This window comes from Eschrichtius robustus, chromosome 3, assembly GCF_028021215.1.
Source record: "Eschrichtius robustus isolate mEscRob2 chromosome 3, mEscRob2.pri, whole genome shotgun sequence".
In the NCBI taxonomy this organism is placed as follows: domain Eukaryota; kingdom Metazoa; phylum Chordata; class Mammalia; order Artiodactyla; family Eschrichtiidae; genus Eschrichtius; species Eschrichtius robustus.
In genome coordinates this window covers 110,636,049-110,652,193 of record NC_090826.1, presented here as the reverse complement: position 1 = coordinate 110,652,193, position 16,145 = coordinate 110,636,049, and the positions used below count along the sequence as shown (strand labels likewise).

Here is a 16,145-nt window from a genome sequence, read left to right as displayed (position 1 = left end):
TTGCTGGCTGCAAGGAAACAAAACTCCCTTCACTGGTTTTGGGAGCTCTTGGCATGTTGCACTATCTTTTATGGTGCATTGAGGCAAGATCCAATGGAAGGTGATGCACTGGCTTGTGCAATATCTTTGACATTTGAGATATATGGAGGAAATGGTAACCATAAGGATAGTGGGCTTGGGAAGTTGTTGCTGGATGCTATTGGTGCTTTAAAGAGAAAAAAATGACAAACTCAGGTCATCCACTCATTATCTTAAGACGTGATGTGAAAGTCAGAAGGCATCCATAGTAGTGTTTAAAGACACCCTCATCAACTGCAAAGGGCAGATGGTGCTAAACGCCAGGCCTAGGACCTAATAGTAACCTTTATAGAAAGCTGAATTTATAGCATCCACATGTTTCTTATACCAAGGGAAGGCCCCTAACAGGGAAAGAATGGAACCTCAAAACTTGGGATGGGAACATATTCACGTCTGTGCTTGGTAACACTGAACTCCAGAGTCCTCTGAATTTTCTCAGCTTGCAAAAGCAGGCCACTCTCCTTGGATAGAAGACATCAGTCTCCACATCCCCATTGGCTGAAGATATGAAGAGGATTCACCTGAAACAGATGCTTTGTAAGGCATTATCATCTAACTTAAGATGTCTCCCACCTCCTCTCCTGGCCATTGGTTCAAGTCTTAGCAAAGCCAACTGAGTTAGTCCTGGTCCTGCTAAGGGAGGGAATAATTATTCACTGATTGATCTGCAGGAAATGCGTACCAGCACATGGGAGCACTTACCAGATTGTCTATACAGAAAATCCCAAAGAATCAACTACAATAAACCTTTTGGAACTAACAGTAATTATAGCAAGATCACAGGATACAAGGTTAATATACAGAAGTCATTTGTTTTCCTATATCCCAGCAGTAAACACATGGAATTTGATATTAAAAGCATAATGCCACTTACCAAAAAAAAAAAAAAAAAAAAAAGAAAAAGAAACTCAGGTAAAAATCTAATAAAATATGTATAGGATCTATATGTGAAAACTACAATTATCTGAAGAAAGAGATCAAAGATCTAAACAAATGGAAGGATATTCCATGTTCATGGATGCAAAGACTCAATATTTTTAAGATGTAAATTCTTCCCAAACTGATCTATAGATTCAATGTAATCCAAAACAGAATCCTAGCAAGCTGTTTTGTGAATATCAACAGACTGATTCTAAAGTTTATATGAAAAGGTGAAAGACTCAAAATACCCAACACAAGACTAAAGAAAAACAAAGTTAGAGGACTGACATTACCTAATTTTAAGGCTTACTATAAAGCACAGTAATCAAAACAGCATGATATTGGTGAAAGAGTAGATCTACAGTTTAATGTAACTGAATAGAGAAGCAAAAATAGACCTACACAAGCATAGTCAACTGATCTTTGACAAAGGCATTTCAGTGGAGAAGGATAACCTTTTCAACAAGTCATGTTGGAACAATTGGACATTCATATACAAAAATAATGAATTGAGACCCAGATCTTACACCTTTCATAAAAATTAACTTAAAATTGATCATGGACCTAAATGTAAAATGTAAAATTATAAAATTTCTATAGGATAACCTAGGAGAAAATCCAAGTGACCTTGGGATTGTTGATCAGTTTTTATTTTTCAATTTTTATTTTTTTAATTAAAAAATTTATGCATTTTAAAGAAATTAACATTTTCTAATCACAACAGGTATCCACTACCACATTTCGTTAACCAAAGCAGCTCTCATCTATCACCACTCTAGACCCTATTTTCACTGGTGCCTGCCTCTGTAATTAATTTTCTTCAGAGCTGTGGTCTCTTAAAAAATGTAAATCATGTTGCCCCCCTGCTCAAATCCTCTAATGGCTTCTGTGATCCTCCAAAATAAAATTCAAATGTATTGTCTTGGCATGCAAAGTCACATGTGATCTTTTCTTACCTCTCTGATTTTATCCCATATCATGTTGGTGAGTTTTTAGATACAACACCAAACCATGATTGCCCAAAGAAAATATTAATAAGTTGAACTTTATTAAAATTTAAATCTTGTGCTCTGTGAAAGACACTATTAAGCCGCAGACTGGGAGAAAATATTTGCAAGACACATGTCTGAGCAACCCAGTATATACAAAGAATTTTTAAAAATCAACAATAAGAAAATGAGCAACTTAATTTAAAGATGAGCAAAAGATCAGGACACCTCACAAAAGAAGATAGATAACAAATAAGTATAATGAAAATATGCTCAACATCATTCTTCATTAGGGAATTGCAAATTAAAACAATAAGATACCTCTACACACCTATTAGAATGGTTAAAATCCATAAAGTTGTCAATATCAAATGCTGATGAAGATGCCAGGCAACAGAAACTCTCATTCATTGCTAGTGGCAATACAAAATACTGCAGACACTTTGGAAGAGAGAATACCTGTTTCTGACAAAGCTAAACATAGTCTTACCATACACTCCAGCAACTGTGCTCATAAGGGTTTACCTAACTGATTTAAAAACCTAAGTCCACAAAAAAACCTACGCACAAAGATTTATAGAAGCTTTTTTCATAATTGCCCCAAAATGGAAGCAACCAAGGTATCTTTTGATAGGTGAATGGATAAACAAACTGTGGTACTTCCATAAAATAGAATATTAGTGACAAAGAGAAATAAGCCATCAAACCACAAAAAGACATGGGTGAACCTTAAATGCCTATATCTAAGTCAAAGAAGCCAGTCTGAAAGGCTATATGCTGTACATTTCAATTATATGACATTCTAGAAAGGCAAAACTATAGAGACAGAATAAAGATCAGTGGTTCTCAGGGGTTCAGCAAGAGAAAGGAAAGGGTTGAATAGGTGAAGCATAGGAGATTCTTTTTTAGGGCGGTGAAAATACTCTGTATGATAATGTACTAGTGGATACATATCATTATGTATTTGTCAAAACCAGTAGAATTTTATAGTACAAAAAGTGAAACAATGTATGCAAAATTTTTAAAATTAGGAAATTGGGGGATCTTAGGAAGGAATACAGCCTGTGACAATAGAATCTGTGTTACAAATGTATGAAACTACCTCACAGAGGGGGTGAGAGAAAAAGATGCTAACTTAACTTTGGAAATGAGAGAAATCTGTAGGACTTTTAAAGGCAAAGGAACTGCTCTTAAGCACTGCGGTATAGTTGATAAGGATACTTACACTGGAAGTATGGGGTTTCAGGTTAACAATTCTGATTCTGCTATAAATGTAAACTAGAAATGAGCAACTAAGAAAATGGATGGTGTGCGTGAGGTTTCTCACTGCTGGAGTCAGAATTTACAGATGAGAAAGGGGAAGAGGCTAGTGTGATAATGGATTACAGTTGGAGGCCTTAATATGAACTATGTTTAGCTTAATATTCTATAAATACAGATGGTTACACATAAAAATGCACACACACATGTACATACACATGGGTTAGTATACACACATATATTTCCTTTGTCAGCTGGGAGGGCCCAAAAGAAATAATAAACTAGTAGCAATGAGCACACCAAGTATCTATATCTTAGTTTCTAATACCATTATCCAGTAAGATAAACAAGGGCTCCTTGAAGAAATTATTGACTCTAGGACTGGGGCAGGAATATACAAGATGCGCCTGGAGCACCTTGTAGCACCAGAAAGGATGGAAATGCTCAAAAGACAAAACAAAGGAACAAAGGAAAAAACAGAAAATAAAACAAAATTTTAAAACTCCACATTGATGTTTAATGAAGGACATAGGAGCCAACTGAAAGAGCTCCTGATGGCCAAAGCTGGAACAATCTGAGCAACAAAATAAAGAAAATACTATTCAGGTCCTTTGCCCATTTTAAAATCAGATTATTTGTTGTTTGTTTTGTTTTATTTTTGTTTTTTGCTATTGAGTTGTAAGAGTTCCTTACAAAGCTAAACATAGTCTAATCATGAAGAAAACATCAGACAAACCCAAATTGAGCGATATTCTATAAAATACCTGACGAGGACCCCTCAAAACTGTCAAGGTCATCAAAAAACAAGGAAAGTGAGAAACTGTCACAGCCAAGAGGAGCCTAAGGAGACAAGACAACAAAATGTAAAGTGATATTCTAGATGGGATCCTGAAACAGAAAAAGGCATTAGGTAAAAACTAAAATAATAGGGGCTTCCCTGGTGGCGCAGTGGTTGAGAATCTGCCTGCCAATGCAGGGGACACGGGTTTGAGCCCTGGTCTGGGAAGATCCCACATGCCGCGGAGCAACTGGGCCCGTGAGCCACAATTACTGAGCCTGCGCGTCTGGAGCCTGTGCTCCGCAACAAGAGAGGCCGCGATAGTGAGAGACCTGCGCACCACGATGAAGAGTGGCCCCCGCTTGCCACAACTAGAAGAAAGCCCTCGCACAGAAACGAAGACCCAACACAGCCATAAATAAATAAATAAATAAATAAATAAATAAATAAATAAATAAATAAATAAGCAAGAACTAAAATAATAGGAATAAACGATGAACTTCAGTTAATAATCATGTACCAATACAGTTTTGTTAATTATAATAATAAATGTGCTGTACTAATGTAAGATGTTAATAATAAGGGAAACTGGGTGTGAAGTGTATGGTAACTCTTTTTTACTGTCTTCTTGACTTTTTCATAAATTGAAAACTGTTCTAAAAAAAGGCCTATTACATCTACTACTATATGTAAAATAGATATACAACAAGGATTTGCTGCATAGCATATGGAACTATATTCAATATCTTGTAATAACCTATAATGGAAAAGAATCTGAAGCTGTACAGCTGAAACTAACACAATATTGTAAATCAACTATAGTTAAATAAACAAATTTAAAAAAGAAAATAACAGAAAAATACGGTCTACTAAAAAATCAAAACCTAAGACTTCAAAAAAATTTGCACATATTCTGGGTGTTTCTGATTACTTCTCACTGTGCCCCCAATCTTCCCAACCAGTTCTACTCAGACTTCCTTTTAACTCTTGTCCTGTTAGAAGGACTTGAGCCTTCATTCTCATCCTCTGAATAATGAGAGCCGCCGCCAAGCATTAACTCCAGGAGTGAAGTAGTTAGATCAGAATTTTAAGTAGAACACCCTGTTCTCTGTGTGATCGGTGGATTGCAGGGTGTGTGGAGACAGGGAGCAAAGGAGAACAGCTTGAGAGCCATTGCAATAGTTCAGGTGAGAAATGACCTCAGTCAAAGCTTGGGAGGTGTGGGTAAGGATAGCAAGGACTTGGTCTCTGGTGGGGAGTAGGGAAGCAAAGGAAAGGAGTGGAGAATGATGTGTTGTCTCTGGCTTCGGTGAATGCAGAGAAGGTATCATTTCCCGAGAGAGAGAATACCTAAGAAGGAATGACAGTGGGTGTCCCTGGAGTTGGGTGGGCAGTAAGAGACACTAAGTGCCCTTCAACCTATTGAGTTTGGGTGCCTATGGCAGTCTCAAAAGGGATGTCCCTGACATATGCTCATGGCTGTGATGAAATAGCTTTGGGTAACTTGAGACAACCTGCCTGAGATGATGTGGTTAAATAGTTAGAGCCAGGTGATTCCCAGGAAGGAGAGAGCCCCCACATCCTGATGTGACTGATAGCAGGAAAGGCTACAGAAATGTCAGGGAGGGTAACCACTGCAGTGACCTTGGATCTGTATTTCTCCAGGCAATTCAGCACTTTGGCTTCCATGATTCCAGCTGGCCCAACCTTTATTCCTTTAGTGACACTGTCACTTTCTCCTTCAGAGACCAGTCCCAGGAGTCTCTCTTCTCCCCATCTTGCCCAGTTCTGCTTCTTTGCTTTCCTAAAGTCTTCCTTAACCATGGAGGCAGTTAGTAGGACTCTTGGAAACCATGAGGACATTCTATGGAGAGAAAACCTGGGCAGGGACCAGAACCCAGGTGGAGCCTCCACTCCCTCCCTGTGCCTTTGGCCATGGGCTAGGATTGGTCTCGGTGGGTATAATGTAAAGCAGTGTTGAACTGAGATGAATAGATCCTCTTCCCCCAACCAGAATAACCTATCTCCTCTTCATGACTGCCAAGTGCTACTTTCAGGTGCATGAATGAAGTTGTTTCATGACTGCTAAGTGCTCCTTTCAGGTGCATGAATGAAGTTGTTTTGTTTTCTTTTGGTGTTGTTATGATTTCATTTTTAGAAGCTGTTGAATGTATTGAGTGGTTTGGGGAGCAGAATTAAAAAGGGGTCAAAATGTCTGTCCTCCTTTGGAAATTGGCCAAGAGTCATTTGCAACCATTAATCCCACACAGGTTTTTATATGGTGAGCCGACAGAGGGTAAAAAGCCAAAGAGAATACAGGATCCCAGGCCTTCCAACATTTATTCTGTATTATTGTATGCACTCACAGATTCAGCAATAGTAGTGGGGATGCAGTCAGAGTTGCTATAGTCACTGTCTCTTCAAGCAGAGGCTCTGGCCACCTGAGGTTGGGATTGGGCTCATCAGGGGTGGGTGCTGGGCAATAGCTCCCCTCCCTTCCCAAGCCCTATCCAAGAGACATGCAGAAGGACAGGGTCAGGCAGGTTCACAGATAAGGTGGGCCACCCAGGCTGGGGACTGGAGGTAAGCCAGGCCACTGGCTCTCTCTTCACTTGTGTGGGATTTCCAGGGGCCTCTGGGACCCTGGGGGTGGTTACATATGTTTGGGGGACACTACACCTCCTGCTTCTTTAGGGGGCAAGACTTCTCCCTTCAGGGGCTGGACTGGGTCAGTCTCTTAGACCTGGCCAGGAGCTGGGACAAGCAGAGGCTGCTTCAGCGGCCCCTCCTGCTGCTCCAGCAGCTGCTCCCCTTTCTTTCCCAGTTGCTCATCTTTCTTTGCTGGCTCTTGATCCAGCCGCTGGCCCAAGACCTTCTTCTCCTGCTCCAGCTGTTGCACATGCTGGTCCTGCTTCTGTGATTCTTGCTGTTGCTGCTGCTGTTCTACATGCTTTTCCTGCTTCTGTGACTCTTGCTGCTTCTGCTGCTGTTCTACATGCTTTTCTTGCTTCTGTGACTCTTGCTGCTTCTGCTGCTGCTCTACATGCTTATCCTGCTTCTGTTCTACATGCTTTTCCTGCTTCTGTGACTCTTGCTGCTGCTGCTGTTCCACATGCTTTTCTTGCTTCTGTGACTCTTGCTGCTTCTGCTGCTGTTCTACATGCTTTTCTTGCTTCTGTGACTCTTGCTGCTGCTGCTGCTGTTCTACATGCTTTTCCTGCTTCTGTGACTCTTGCTGCTTCTGCTGCTGTTCCACATGCTTTTCTTGCTTCTGTGACTCTTGCTGCTTCTGCTGCTGTTCTACATGCTTTTGTTGCTTCTGTGACTCTTGCTGCTGCTGCTGTTCCACATGCTTTTCTTGCTTCTGTGACTCTTGCTGCTTCTGCTGCTGTTCTACATGCTTTTCCTGCTTCTGTGACTCTTGCTGCTGCTGCTGTTCTACATGCTTTTCTTGCTTCTGTGACTCTTGCTGCTGCTGCTGTTCCACATGCTTTTCTTGCTTCTGTGGCTCTTGCTGCTTCTGCTGCTGTTCTACATGCTTTTCTTGCTTCTGTGACTCTTGCTGCTTCTGCTGCTGTTCTACATGCTTTTTCTGCTTCTGTGACTCTTGCTGCTGCTGCTGTTCCACATGCTTTTCTTGCTTCTGTGACTCTTGCTGCTTCTGCTGCTGTTCTACATGCTTTTCCTGCTTCTGTGACTCTTGCTGCTTCTGCTGCTGTTCTACATGCTTTTCTTGCTTCTGTGACTCTTGCTGCTGCTGCTGTTCCACATGCTTTTCTTGCTTCTGTGACTCTTGCTGCTTCTGCTGCTGTTCTACATGCTTTTGTTGCTTCTGTGACTCTTGCTGCTGCTGCTGTTCCACATGCTTTTCTTGCTTCTGTGACTCTTGCTGCTTCTGCTGTTGTTCTACATGCTTTTCTTGCTTCTGTGACTCTTGCTGCTGCTGCTGCTGCTGCTGCTGCTGCTGCTGCTGCTGCTGCTGCTGCTGCTGCTGCTGCTGCTGTTCCGGATGCTGTTCCGGATGCTGTGGCTCCTGTTGCTGTGGCTCCTGTTGCTGTGGCTCCTGTTGCTGTGGCTTACACCCTTGCTCGGGCACCTCCTTCACAGGAGTTGTGTGTTTCTCCCCAAGTTCCAAGGGATCCTTCCCTGGGATGACCTTCTGGCATGGGGCAGGCAGTGGAGTTGGCTGCTTCACTTGCTCCTGCTGGATATTGGTGGGAGGAGAAACAGGCTTGACGGGCTCCTTACAGAGGGCAGGGGGCAGGGTCACTGGCAGAGTACCTTGCTGGGACATCTTGGAAGCTGCTTTAGGTCAACCTGAAAAACAGGAGGGGTCAGAGGGTTAATTGAAGGTGAGGAAGTAGATGAACCGCTGGAAATATGCAGCAGCGCCTGGTTTCTCAGCATCCCCTCTTCCCTTGGGTGGGGGTACTCTCCCACCCACGCTGGGCTATCATTCCCCAGAAGCAGCAGAGTGAAGGGTAGGAATGGAGAGGGGCAGGGAAAGGCCCTCCTGGGAGCCTCTTGTTCCCAAGAGCCAACAAAGAGGACTCTTTCCAGAGGTGCTCTGCAAAGGTGGGCTGGGTACCCCTTCACCTCCTGCCCTTGCCTATCCTTGTCTCTCCCTTGTTTCTGACCTTCACATACAAAGAAGAGAGATGAGCTCTGGGATTATGACAAGAAGAGGGAAGGTGCTAGGAAAAGAAAGGTCTCCTGCAGGACTCCCGAGTCCTGGAAAATCAGTAGCCCATCCCGAGAGGATCTGAGAGGTGAGGGTGCACGCCCTGGACTGGAGTCACATGATGTGATCTCGGCTTAAATCTCCCAGTGAAATGCTGTGTGGTTCTGGACAAGTCATTGAGCCCCTCTGGACCTCAGATTTCTCCTCTGTAAAATGAACAGATTGGCCTATTCAGCTCCAGAGCTGCTTTCTCTCCTGACCATCTGAGCTTTAGCTGGTGGTGGTGGGAGGGGGCTGGAAGGTTGCTGAGAGTTGGAGCTGGTTCTTTCAAGTCTCCTACTTCTAAGCTGGGTTTCCCTGCCCCTGCTCAGCCTGGGTTCTCCAAATAGAAAGTGTTCCCCATGCTGCATTTCTCCCTTTGGTAGCACAGCCAAGAGTTACAAGCATGTCCCCGGACACCCTGCCTCCATAAAGAAGGCAAAATCACAGTCAGCCCAAATCAATCAGTTTTAGGAGAGAAATTGGCCATATTTCCCCTTCATCCCCATCTTACTCCTCTCTCTGTCTCTTTCTGTCTCTCTGCCTCTCTCTCTCTCTCTCTCTCTCTCTCTCTCTAAAATACGGTCCCAAAAAAGTATGGGGTAGGAGGAGCTTGCTGTCTGTTCTGTGTTTCCATACCATGGCACCTAGCCCTCAGCACAGTGACCTGAGCCCTCCTAGAAGAACAGTAGTCTTGTTGAATCCAGCACACAAGTGATACCTGCACCCACCTGGCTGGCCACCCCCAGCCATGTTCTGGCCTGTGGGAGGCCCCCGGTCCCAACCTTGGTTCTGCCAGCTAGCACTTACCTGACTCACAGTGAGGACGGCTGGAGGAGCTTCTAGTGGAGCACTGAGCCGAGCAGGGGCCGGGATGCCCTTTATACTGTTCCCCAGCCTGGCCTCTTTCCCAAGGTGAAGGAGATGGACTGGTTTCACCGCTCCAGTTGGTCAACTTCCTCTAGCCCCTTCCTGACTCATCATAGGAACCTTAAGCAAAAAACCCCTCAGGGCCCCTTTTTGCAGGGACACACAGCTCCTGCCTGGCCAGCGGGCTCTGGGGGCTCATTCACTCCTGTGATACTTGTGACCTGGGCACAGGGAGGTGAGGGAGGCATCTCAGGAACCTGGTCCCCTTTTCCTCTTGTTTTGTGACCTCAGCCAAGCTTTTTTTCTGAATCTCAGTTTCTCCACCTGTAAAATGGGTTTTTCCTCACTATTAGGCTGTGGGATTCATTTCCAAGGGCACAGAATAGAAAGTTATATGTCTTTCTGGGATGTCCAGTCTGGAGATGTTGTGTAAAGGTGGGAGGAATCACTTTTCATGAAGGGGTGGGGCTGTTGGGGGGTGCTCTTGGCCACTAGCCCACAACCCATCTGCTCTCAAGACACATCTATAACTCCATTCTGTGTGGAAATAAACTCTGTCCTGGGATGGGGTAGGGTTGAGTCTGACAACTTTAGGCCCAAAAAGTCAAGCAGAAGGCTTTGCAGGGGCTACCATGTGCTAGGGGCTATCCAGGCCCTATGCTGAAGGCTGTAGTTACAGAAGTTCCCAAGAATGCCATGCTCACCAAAACTCCAAGGCATGGACCATTCTAAGTCTGTAATATATAAATCTATATATATATTTAAAATAAATATATAATATATAAAAATTAAGTAATAAGGATTGCTTCTTATGGTGATAAAACAAACATTTCATACAATGTTTTGGGGAAATGCATGAAGGTATAAAATCAAAACTAGATCATCCATTACTTTCTCTAAACTACTCTCTAAAAATAGCTTATGCCAGCTTTCAGAGTGGGGATTAGAGCTTGCTTGTCCCTCCCCGGTGCTGATGATGACTTAACACTCCTGGAATACAATCCAAACCACTGCCTCGTGTTCAAAGACCCTTGCTGAGGGTCCTCAGTTACTAGGACAAGCCCAGTGCTCCCCACCTCTGGGGGCTCTCTGTGTTTTTCAACTTCACTGTAAATGTGGGGACCTGCCAGAGAGCCTCCCTGAGACCCCATCTAGAGGGTTATTCCCTGGTTCACTTCATTTCACTAAGAACAATTGAGGGCCCTTTTATATGCTTTTGTTCACTTGTTTATTTTCCATATCTCCCATTGGAAAATAAGCTCTAAAAGGCAGGAGTTTTGCCTGGTGTGTTTTCTACTATGTCCCCAAAACCTGTCATAACCGTCGAATATAATCAGTGCTCTATAAACATTTGTCGAAGGAATGAAAGAACAGTGCATCTCACCACCTGGAGACAATTACCATTGAGCATTTTAGTGTTGTGTGTGTGTGTGTGTGTGTATGTGTGTATAAACAAAACTGAACTGTGACTTGCCTTTCTTTTTAATGATTGGTTAATAGCTTATTTTATGAACATCATTTGAACTCTCTTCTTCACAACCTAATCAAAAAAGAAATATTAGAATAATATCAAGGAAAATACTCATTTCTGGGGCTAACTTCGAGATGCATTCTGATTTCCCCATAGTTTTCCTCACAGGCACCTACCTCCCTCCCAGCCCCCAATAGATCTATTTATAGTGCTAATTTTGCCATGCTCCTGGGGCTTAGTCTGGAAAGACAGATGGAGGGACTCCTGCCTCCAGATTACTACCCTCTGCTCATGCCCTCTCTGGTCCCTGAGCCCAGCTGGGACCTCACACGTTCTCCCCCTTAGCACAGGGATGGCCATCTTCTGGGGCTGGGAAAGCCCTCTCCACCCTGCCCCCTGCCATCCCCCTCCCCCAAGCAGAACCGACCCAGTATCCTCACACATGGGCACCCATGCCTTGTGCTCTGCTGCTGACATCACATAGGAGGCATCTGCCCCTCCCCAGCTCATGACAGTCAGTCCCAGGGCAGCAGACCCTGCTCCAGGTAGTCACACTGGTCTTATGGGTTTCCAAGGGCTAGTACCCGCCAGATCTACCTCCCGCCCTCTGATTCATAGCATAATGAGAGCTTTGCAGGGAAGACAGTGCGTGTGAGCCTTCGGCTGCTGGGTAAAGCTAGGGTGTGGTGAGGAGGGCGAAGCATGGAGCTGAGGTGTGTGTGTGCAGGGGAGGGGTTGGAGGAGCCCCAGCCGTTTAGGGGCTCAGAGGCCCCATGCCCTGCCCTCAGGTTGCCTCATCTGGGGCACAGACAGGCATGTGTACAGGGGAGATTCTCTTGGTGCCTGCGAGAGTGACCCCACAGGCCCACATGAAGAGGCCGGGTAGCTGTCCATCCCCCGCCCAGGATAATGAGGATGAGCTCATATCCCGTGACACATGCAGAGGCCCTGACGTCAGCTCATCCCCAGCTCAGAGAGGCCCCGGCTCTTTCTCTTGCAGAGCTAGAAACTCTCCGAATGAAACAACCTTCTCGAACTGTTGCTTAGCTGTGGGGGCAGGAGGAATGGGTCACGAATTTCACTGCCTGGGGGAATGAGGACAGCCCTTCGTAAGGGTCGGGATGAGGGCAGATGGTCCTGAGAGGCAGACTTGGACCAGGAGGTCTCACGTTCCCACCTTGGGTCACCATGACTAGGCTGTTTCCTGAAGAGGCAATACCTCCATCCTCTGAGGCCACTAACTTCCTCTCCATCCCCTGAGGCCTCCTCCTCTGCTCAGTGCACTGTTGCCTACATCGTCTCACAATCTGCAGCCCGCACTGGTCACCTTCCCACAGGCCCAGAATCCTCACCCTCCTCCTCCGTGGCCTCCTGAACCTGACCTCCTTGCCTCGTTTGTCTTTTATGCCCATCTGCTGCTCCAAGAAGGGGGAGAAGACCAAGAAAGGGCCAAGAGGCTGACTCTTCCTCTCCGGGCTCCTGGGTTGGCCTGTCTGATGTGCCCTGGTTGCCTTCCTTATGTCTTCCTCTGGCTTCCCCTCCTTGGCCTATGGGGTTGCTGGTTCCCAATTTCAGTCCCCATCGCTGGCCCTTGTTTGTGAATCTGATCCCTGTGGAGAGACAGTCACAGTTCTGCCCCTGGTGCAAAAAGTGGGGCAAAGCCATGAACGTTTATCAGTAGCAGAGAAAAGGAGCTGTTCAGTGTCCTCTCCTCCAGCTGGCAGGACGCCCTCCCCTGGGGCTCCCTGGGAAATCACATTCTGGGCAACATAAGAGTACTATACAGAGGATTGGCATCACCTGATCCTGGAGAAGAGGCTTTCACCAAGAGGAGTTAATTGCCTTACTGGGGTCCTGCTCAGCCCCACTGTGAGCAGCCCCAGTGTGGCCCTTTTCTAACCTCACCTGTTCTTTGTATTTGTGCACTGTTTCACTGTCATTAAGCTGTCTAACTGCTCCAGGCGTCCAGATGGGTCTGTCTGGTGCAGAGTATCAAAGAGTGCCTCTTCCTTCTTCCCTAAAACGTGCCTCCCTGCTTACTATCTGCATCAAACCAGGCCACAATGCAGAGTCAAGGTGAGTCTTGGTCTCTGGGGCCCCAGTTGGGCCAGTGTACTGGGGAAGGCCTTGACTACCACCCCAGCCTCCCAGGGAGATACAACCCCTGACCTCAGAAAGCCCCAGATTTAGGAGGACACAGCTCCTGCTCCCAGGAAACTCCCATCTGATGGGAAGACAGGTACAGGAACAGAGCGATGGGTACGATTCAATGTCATGCCACATGAGCACACAACTAACTGGCCTAGGCATGGATGCAGGGGTGAACAGACCAGGGCTGTGAGTCTCCCTGGGGAGAAGGCAAAGGAGGCAAACCTTCAAAGCCTACTGTTTACCAGACATGATGCTAAACAAGCCTCATCCACTATCTCATTTAACCCGCTGCACTTCACAGACGAGCAGCTGCAGCTCAGAGCAGAGGTCCCCCAGCCAGCAAGTGGAGCAAGCGTGGGTGTGTCTGCTCCCAGGCCAGCCTCTTCACCAGGGAAGGCAGGGATGTCCATCAAGTGCAATAGATACCGGAGATACCGGAGAAGCAGCGTCCAGGGTTGCCACAGAGGAAGATTGGAGAGCTGCAAACTAGAAGACGCCTGAGCTGGAAACTGCAGGAGTGGCCGAAAAGTTATTTTCCTGCCACTCAGGTTTTACTAGAAAGCCTGCTTGGAGTGGGGTGTGGGGGGCAGGGCAGGAAGGAGAGAGAGAAGTCAGAAGGCTTTGGGGGAGAAAGGCGAGCCCAGGTCTTCCTCTTACAGGCAAGTCCTTGCATGCTCAGCTATAGCCTCGCCTTTTCTCTCCCCTGTGGTCCAGCCTCCAGTACTTCTTCTAGGAGCCTCAGGCCCCAGGCACCCCCAAACTAGCTCCTTCCCCAGCTTAGGATCCACATCTGAGAAAGCTGGTGCTGGAGGAGCCTTCACGGTCATCAAGTTCAACCCTGGCTTCATGAAGGATGACACAGTCTAGAGAGAGGAAGGAAGAGCAGGGATCACACAGGGGGTCAGTGGCAGGTCCTGGCCAGGTCCAGATCTCCTCATCTCCTGAGTTCACCTTTACTTACCTCTGTGCTTCTGTGCTGGAAATCCCTTTATCACCTTCTGCCTTACTGATCTTTTGTCCATTGAGAGCAGATTGAGAGCTTCCCATGTGCCTGTGTTCCAGACACTTAGGGGTACAGCCTTGAACAAAACAGGTGAAAGTCCCCACCCTCCTAAAATTTTCATTCCAGTGTGGGAGGCAGGTGGCAAGTGAAATAAACACATACCTGGAATATAAAGCGTGTTAGAAATACTGTGTAGAAAAATAGGGCAAAGAAGAGGTTTATGGAACCCTCAGGGAGGGGATGTTGTGTATTTTAAATGGAGTAGTCAAGAAAGGCCTACAGCAAGAACCTGAAGGAATGAGGTCAAGGTGAGGATAAGTGGAGGGAGAGGGAACAGCAGGGGCCATGTCCCTAAGGCATGTTCTGAAACCAGCAAGGAGGCCAGTATAGCTGGGCATGTGTGAATGAGGGAAAGAGCTGTCAGAGGTGAATGTGGAGGAGTGGGTGATGCCGGGCAGTGGGAGAAATCATGCAGCAACTTGGGCTTTTACGGTGAATGAGATGAGAAGCCACTGCAGAGTACTGCACAGAGGATTGGCATCATCTGACTTACTTTAAAAGGATCTCTCTGGCAAGGGTGGAAGCAGGTCGAACTGTAAGAGGCAACCACAGCCACATAGCAGCTGCTTAGGACTCGGGTGACAGTAGCAGAGGCAGGGAGAAGTGGTCAGATTATAGATATGTTTTGACAATAGAATCAGTAATACTCACTAACAGATTAGATGTAAGGTATAGGTGAGAGCAAACAATGACTCAAAAATTCTTGGCCTGAATGAATGACTAAGGATGGAGCTGCCATTTAACAGATATAGAGAAGACCACAGGAGGGGCTGGCTTTGTGGGAAAAATCAACAGTGAGCTTTGGGACATGTTAAGTTTGAGATACCCATTAGACACACCCAAGTAGAATTGTCAAGTAGGCAGTTAGATATACTAGTGGAGTTCGGAAGAAGGTTCATGCTGTAGACATAAATTTGGAAATCATCAGTGTATAAATGGCAGGTGAAGTCACGAGCCAGGATGAGGTTATCAAGGGAATGAATACAGATAGTAAAGAGAAGAGGCTCAAGGACCATCCCCTGAATTACTCCAGTGTCAAGGGGTCAGATGAGAAGGAACAAGTCAAGAAAACTGGGACAAACTGAGAAGGAGCAGGTAAGAAACCCATCAGGAGAATGGGGTATCCCGGAAGACAAGTGGAGACGTTGAGAAGAAGGGATGAACAACTGGAGGAAATGCTGTAAAGATGAGGACCAAGAACACCCATTGGGCTGGGCAACATGGAGTCCATTGGAGACCTTGACAAAGGCAGCCAAGGGCAGAGGTGAGGATGAAAGCCAGATTGCAGTGACTTCAAGAGAGAATGAGAAGAGAGGGCTTGGGACAGTGAGAAGAGACAGCATTTTCAAAAAGTCTTATAGGGAAGAGAAGCAGATAAATGGGAGAATAGCCAGTGCTGATTCCCTTCCTCCAACATCTTCTAAACTCTACTCATGACTCTACCCTTCCTCTGCTGGGAAGTCGTCACTGACAGACCAAAGTCCATGAGCCCCTGACAGCTCTACAGCCCATGCTCACTTCAACCCCATCACCCCACTCCTCTGCTCCTGCCTGTGGAGGTTTGGATCCAAGCTGGGACTTTCCCACTTCTTCTCTGTTCCTGGAGACCTCTTCTGCAAATATCTCCATGACTTACTTCTGCACCTCATTCAGACCTCTACTCGAAATGTCGCTTCCCTGAGATGGCTCCTCCAGCCACCCTATCTAAAATAGACTGCTCATTCCACCATGCTATTTATCTCATTAGAGTGCTCGTCACCATTTGAACTTATGGTTTTTATTTGTGTGCTTGCTCCGCTAGAATGTAAGTTCAGGAGAGGAGAGCTCTTTACTGTATTAATTTC

At 45.9% G+C, this 16,145-nt stretch overlaps 1 protein-coding gene across 1 annotated transcript; it reads right to left on the bottom strand.

Moving 5' to 3' along the window:
• Positions 1–6,763: 6,763 nt before the first annotated feature.
• IVL (involucrin) lies at positions 6,764–8,320 on the bottom strand. Its single transcript, XM_068538203.1, has 3 exons — positions 8,071–8,320; positions 7,094–7,800; positions 6,764–7,057 (listed from the first exon to the last, which is right to left on the bottom strand). Exons 1-3 carry the CDS (start codon positions 8,318–8,320, stop codon positions 6,764–6,766), a joined length of 1,251 nt encoding a protein of 416 aa, XP_068394304.1.
• Between the last annotated feature and the right edge of the window lie 7,825 nt (positions 8,321–16,145).

Bases quoted from the DNA above. Each gene is read 5' to 3' on its own strand.
- IVL (XM_068538203.1), bottom strand. From the start codon at position 8,320: ATGTCCCAGCAAGGTACTCTGCCAGTGACCCTGCCCCCTGCCCTCTGT. The intron at 7,801-8,070 runs CACAGCAACAGG...AGAAGCAAGAAA, and splicing joins GGAGCCACAGCAACAGGAGC to AGCATGTGGAACAGCAGCAG. The intron at 7,058-7,093 runs GTAGAACAGAAG...GTAGAGCAGCAG, and splicing joins CACAGAAGCAGGAAAAGCAT to CAGAAGCAGCAAGAGTCACA.